Consider the following 6,642-nt stretch of genomic DNA (forward strand, 5'->3'; position numbering starts at 1 on the left):
TGATGAACCGGCGAGGGGCAATTTGGTCAATTGACCCCAAGTGCTGACTCCTGACCTAACTGTCATATAAAATCGGAGAAAAGAAAATTTCAGAATCGAGAATTAAATTAAAGAACTAATAGAAAAATAAATAGAAAAAAAAAGAAAATGAAAAAGTTAAAAAGGTGATGACATCATGCCTGACATCATGCATGATGCCATAAAAGTAATAATTAATATATTTAATTAATTAGATTTTTGGTCTTCCATAAGACAAAATAAATAAAAGAAAATAAGAAAAAAAAAAGATTTCATTATCTTCTTCCTTATCCCATTGCCGCCCTCACTCTCCCTCATTTCTCCATGAAAAGTCCTCCATTAAAGCTTGCTCTCAAGCTTACAATCCTTCATTAAAGCTTAATCACTTCCATAAAAACCTCATTAGAGCTTGTTTTAGTCACTTAAGAAGAAGCTTGGTCATCAAAGAAAGAAGAAAAGAAGAGGGAAATTAGAGAATTCAAATTCAAGTGAGGTAAGCACATCAATTTGAAAGTTTGAGATTTATTTGTTGTGTTTTTAGCTTGAATTACTTGTAAATAAACTTAAAATGAAATGAAACAAATTTTTGAGGCGCTAAGCTGAAATTCGACCAGCATGAAGGGAAGGGTGATTTGCATGATTGAATGGTTTGAATGGGTATAGGAACTTTAATTAGTTGAATGGTTAGGATTAAAGGCTTTGAAAGTAGCTAAATGCATGAGTTGTGAATTAGGGTTTGAACATTAGGGTTTAGAGACCAAAAATATGAGAAAGTGGTAAATGATGTCTTTGACCTAATGTGAAGTGAAAAATGGTCATTTGTGACCTAATGAAGAGTGTTATAGGTGTTTGAATCAAAGCTAAATTCGGATGGAGTATGGTTATGCTGCTGGCAGCATGACCAAATTTCTTTTAAGGGACCAAAAATAAAATTTTACAAGTCCAATTGGTATGGGACCAATTGGGGATGAAAATAAACACTAAATGACACAATTTTCATCCGGGAAGCATACCCAAAAAGTGACCAAAACCTAGTGAACAAATTGACCAAAGTTAGAAAATTGCAGGCTGCCCTATATAAACTGACTAAATGAATAGAGTTTGTTCATTTGGTCATAACTTGAGCTAGGAAGGTTTAAATAACCTGATATTTTACCAGTGGTTAGATGGGATATAGACCTAAAACTTTCATGAAGAACACCAATCCAAATTATGCCATTAACCCAATCAAATTACTGAGCAAAGTTGGATCACTGAATCTGCAGGACTGCAAATTTACCATATGAACAGTAAAGTTTCAATGGCTATAACTCTCTCTAGAAAACTCTGATTTAAGCGATTCTTGAACTGATAGAAACCTAAGACATATTAAAACATTTCATATGAAGAAAATTAGACCAAATTATGGACTTAACTTGATCAAATTGCTGAACGAAGTCGTATCAATAAATCTGCTAGAACTAAAATCTGCAGCATGAACAGTAACCGTATTTTGGACATAACTTAAGCTACAAAACTCCAATTGGAGTGATTCAAAAAGGAGAATAAACTTAAGACAATAGGAACATTTCCTATGAAGGAAGTTTTGCCAAATTCCAACAGAAAAGTGACCAATGGAATAGTGCAACCTTAGACTCCAAAACTGAAAATTTATCAAATTTACCTAAAAGACTTAGAATTTGAATAAACAACCAAAACCAACAAATTTAGTGACCAAAATGTGGTATGTGGGTGAAGTTGGAATTCTCATACCTATTAAGCCTTAGAAAGTCAACAATTTGACTTGAATAGTATAGTGAATAGTAACCCGAAACACAAAATTTCAAGAACGTCGAGTTTAGCACGTTAGAGCTAGGTAAAAGTGAAGTTAAATTTATTTTTAGATTTATGCTAAGTTATGGTACTGAAACACTGTAAAATTGTGTATTTCAGTTGAAAAGAATAACAGGAAAGAACCCGAAGAACCGAGTCAAGGCCAGGAGGTGACTCGTTTGAGGTTTGTGCACAACATCACTACGCTTTAAAATTCATTGATAAAGTGAATGAAATATGTATTTTACTTTTGCTTTAAATTGTGAAAGTTTATTTGTAACATTATTTATGATGTTTTGATTTAAATTGTTGAAAGTTATTTTGTATATTTGAAATGACAATGTTTAGCAAATTGTTAAGATAAGTTTTGAAACCACAGTGTCATGACCATATAGTTGAACACCTCACTAGCATGACTAGTGGGGGTAATTAGTTTCGAATTTTGATTCCTTCTCTGGAGAAGTGTTGAGGTGTGCCAGTAGAAGAGGATGTGAATGGATATCCATATATTTGAGCTAGCTAGCCTTGTGATGTGATTTCTCTTTAGCCTCTGGCTATTGAGATTCTATTTGTTTTGAATGGCATGAACTAACTGTGGGTTTTATGAAATGTGATTTGATACTTCAAAATGAAATTATTTGGGATTAAAATCTCATAATTCATGTTTTGTATTTAATTTGCATATTCAGTTCAATTTTTGAATAAATGTGATTTAAGTTCTGCGTAAAGATTATTTTAGTATGTTGTGCACCACTGAGTCCTAGTACTCATTGATAGCTTTTATTGCTGTCGTAAATATAGAGACTAGAGGTGGAGCAGACTGAGCTCCTGAGGATTGAGGATTTATCGGTTGGAAGTTATCGGGTATAATTTATACCCTGCCTGTAAATATTTATTTTGATATATGTATTGCACATAAATGTATGGATATGTAAATTCGGTCTTGAGCAGCTTGTACAAAGCTTGAGTAAAATTTGTAATAAAATTTAGTTTGAATTTCTTTTAATGTAAAATTTTGCAGTGATGTATATAAATTGTCTATCTTTAATGAAATATGAGTAAATTGATTGATTGATAGTATTTTTATGATTATTACAATTTTTAGAAATTGAGAAATGTTGACTGTTGAATTTTGAGATTTGAGAAATTGTTGAGATTGATTGTGAAATTGAAGTAGTGGTTGAGAAAATTTTTGGAAGTTTTTTTTTTTACAGGTATTTGAAGAACTGTTTTCTCAAAATATAAACGAAACTCTGTCAAAATTTTTATAAAATTTGCAGAAAAATAAATTGGGCCAACAGTTTTAAGTAGTTTCTAATTTCAATTAAATGTTTTAAATACCTATTAGAAAATGCTCACCACTTACCAAAAATAAGAAAATTGTTTTAAAATCCCTTGTAGGGTACTTAATGAGTTATCAGTAGGTGAAGTTCGGTAGTTCATTAGGTATTCTACGGGATCATGTTATGCCTTACAGAGGGGTAAGGTGTGACACATTATTTCATGACATGATGCATAAAGAAGTAGAAGTTTATGTGGATGACATGATCATTAAATCCAGGGGGACTGAAAGCCATGTACGGGGTATTAAGAAAAGTGTTCGAAAGGCTCAAAAAGTATCAGCTGAAGCTAAACCCAGCCAAATGTGTGTTTGGGGAAAGATCAGGAAAGCTGTTGGGATTTATAGTAAGTGAGAAGAGAATAGAGGTGGATCCAGACAAAATTCAAGCCATCTAAGAGATGCCTTCCCCAAAAAACGGAAAGGGATTTGCGTAGTTTCCTAGGAAAATTGAACTATATTTCAAGATTCATCTCTAATCTCACCACCAAGGCTGAACCCATTTTCAAGCTACTTAAGAAGAATAATACTGCCACGTGGGACCAAGCTTGTCAAGAAGCTTTTGAAAGGATTAAGTGGTGACGGGTAGGCCATTAATTTTGTATATGGCAGTTTAGCAAAGCTTGATGGGTTGCATTCTAGGATTGCATGATGACACTGGGAAGAAAGAAAGGGCCATTTACTATTTAAGCAAGAAATTCAATAACTGTGAGTCAATATACTCTTCCTTGAAAAAACCTGTTGTGCATTGGCTTGGACAGTGAATCGACTCAAACATTACATGTTGTATCATAAAACATGGCTCATCTCTATGATGGATCCAATCAAGTATGTGTTTGAAAGCCCTTTCATACCTAGGAGATTAGCAAAATGGCAGGTAATACTTTCTTAGTATGACATAGTCTATATGACAAGAAAAGCAGTAAAAGGGAGTGTGATAGCTGACCTCCTGGCTGAGAACCCAACTAATGATTACAAAGCCTTAGATTTTGAATTCCCAGATGAATATATTAACGCAGTGAGCGATGATGATGAGGGTCCAAATGATCTATGGGAAATGTATTTTGATGAAGCAGTCAATTTAGCCAGTAATGGGATTGGAGCAGTCCTTGTTACCTCAAATGGGAGACATTTCCTAATAGCTGTTAAGCTGAGGTTCGGCTGCACAAACAATGTAGCAGAGTATAAAGCCTGCGTGAGTGGCTTACAGGCGGCCATTGAAATGAAGATAAAGAAATTAGAGGTGTATGGGGATTCAGCTTTGATCATTTACCAAGTCAAAAGGGAGTGGCAAACTAAAGACCCAAAACTGGTCCTATATCAAAGATATCTCCTTGAACTAATCAAGGAATTTGAAGAGATTTCTTTCACTCACCTAAGCCAGGACAAGAACCAATTTGCTGACCCCTTAGCTACTTTGGCGGTGATGACTCAGATGGAGGAAGGGCAAATAACGCAATTATTGCAAATTAAAGAAAGAAGTGAGCCGACATATTGCTTTATGATCGAAGAAGAAATAGATGGAAAACCATGGTATCATGATGTCCAGGTTTACATCAAAAATAGGGAATATCCTCCTGGGGCAAATAGAAACGAAAGGAGAATGATTAGAAGATTAGCAATGGGATATTTCCCTAGTGGAGAAATTTTGTACAAGAGAAGCTTCAACAGTGAATTGTTGAGGTGCGTAAATGCCAAAGAAGCAAAGAGAATTCCATTTGAAACCCATGAGGGGAACTGCGCTACTCATAACAATGGGCATATGATGGCAAAGCAGATCTTAAGGTGGGGTTACTTCTAGACCACTTTGGAAAAGAATTGCATTAAGTACTTCCAGAGGTGTCATAAATGGCAAATTTATGCTAATCAAATAAATGTCCCGCCTCATCAGCTCTACAATCTCGTCTCACCATGGCCTTTTGCAATATGGGGTATCGACGTAATCGGTCCGATTAACCCAAAAGCATCCAATGGGCACAGATTCATTTTAGTAGCCATCGACTACTTCACTAAATGGGTTGAAGCAACTTCATATGCCCACATCACTCAGAACACCTTTCTGAAATTCTTTAAGAATAATATTATCTGTCGGTATGGTCTTCCTGGGAAGTTTGTCACTAATAATGCCAAAAATTTGAATGTTCTGATGATTCAGAAGTTGTGTGATCAATATAAGATACGGCATCTCAATTCATCGCCATATCAGAAAAATGACAGTCACTTATAAAGATTGGCATGATATGCTTCCCTTTGCGCTTCATGCCTATGGAACTACAGTACGAACATCAACCGGGGCAACTCCATATTCGTTGGATTATGGGATGGAAGCTGTTTTGCCAATTGAGGTAGAAATTCCTTCTTTAAGGATTCTAAAAGAGGCAAAACTAGATGAGACGGAATGGGTTCAATCAAGGTTAGATCAGCTGAATTTGATAGATGAGAAAAGACTGATGGCAGTATGCCACGGGCAGTTATACCAAAGAAGGATGGCCAGAGTATTCAATAAGAACGTACGCCCAAGCAGATTCCAATCAGGAGATCTAGTTCTAAAGAAGATCCTCCCAAATCAAAGTGATTCCCCAGGCAAGTGGTCAATAATATATGAAGGGCCTTATGTAGTTAAAAAAGCATTTTCTGGTGAAGCACTCATCTTAACTCACATGGATGGGGAAGAATTGCCAAGGCCGGTGAATGCAGATGCTGTAAAAAGATATTATGCATAAAAAAAAGGGTAGGAGTAAAAACCCAAAACGGAGCTCCCAGCAAAATGAGGGAAAGAAGGTGAAAACACGAAAGGGCACTTTCTGCAAAAGAGCGAGGGGTAAAAATCCGAAAGGACGCCCTAGAAAATAGCATAAAAAAAAGAGTTGGGAGTGAAAACCCGAAAGGGCGCTTCTAGTCAATGACCGCGAAGAAACAAGGATGATTCCGAGATCAAGGGATAGTAAAATACACAACACGCTTTTCAGGAGGTCACTTGAAACGATGGCTATTGAGGGACTTCAAAGTTAACTAAGGATGTTTGTGAGATGTATTTCTGTACTCTTAGCCACAAAATTGTACCTTTATTCTTTTAATGATTATCTTATTACTCCATAAATAAATTTGTGCATATCTCGTCTACCTTGGTTTATGTGCTATTAATTTGTTGAAAGCTTTCTTATAAGATGAGAATTTAAATACAGGTAACTCCATACACTTTACTTTGAGATTTACAGGAGGGCAAAGAATCATCATGGCAACTGGTGCATCTAAGAGGCAAAAAGCTATAAGGACGCTTCTTGCAAAGCCAGCAAAGAGCATTAAAAAATAAAAAAAAAGAGTAGGAGTGAAAACCCAAAAAGGGCGCTCTTGGCAAAATGAGGGAAAGAAGGCGAAAACCTAAAAGAGTGCTTTCTGCAAAATGAGCGAAGAGTGAAAATCCAAAAAGACGCCACAAAAAAGAGAGTAAAAAACAAAACTAGGAGTGAAAA

The 6,642-nt window shown here is 35.6% G+C and overlaps 1 protein-coding gene across 1 annotated transcript; it reads left to right on the forward strand.

The window, feature by feature from the left end:
* The first annotated feature begins 4,076 nt into the window (after positions 1-4,076).
* On the forward strand, positions 4,077-4,970 carry LOC131179473 (uncharacterized). Its single transcript, XM_058146327.1, has 2 exons — positions 4,077-4,412; positions 4,518-4,970. Exons 1-2 carry the CDS (start codon positions 4,077-4,079, stop codon positions 4,968-4,970), a joined length of 789 nt encoding a protein of 262 aa, XP_058002310.1.
* Positions 4,971-6,642: the final 1,672 nt, after the last annotated feature.

Source organism: Hevea brasiliensis, chromosome 4 (genome assembly GCF_030052815.1).
Source record: "Hevea brasiliensis isolate MT/VB/25A 57/8 chromosome 4, ASM3005281v1, whole genome shotgun sequence".
Taxonomy (NCBI): Eukaryota; Viridiplantae; Streptophyta; class Magnoliopsida; order Malpighiales; family Euphorbiaceae; genus Hevea; species Hevea brasiliensis.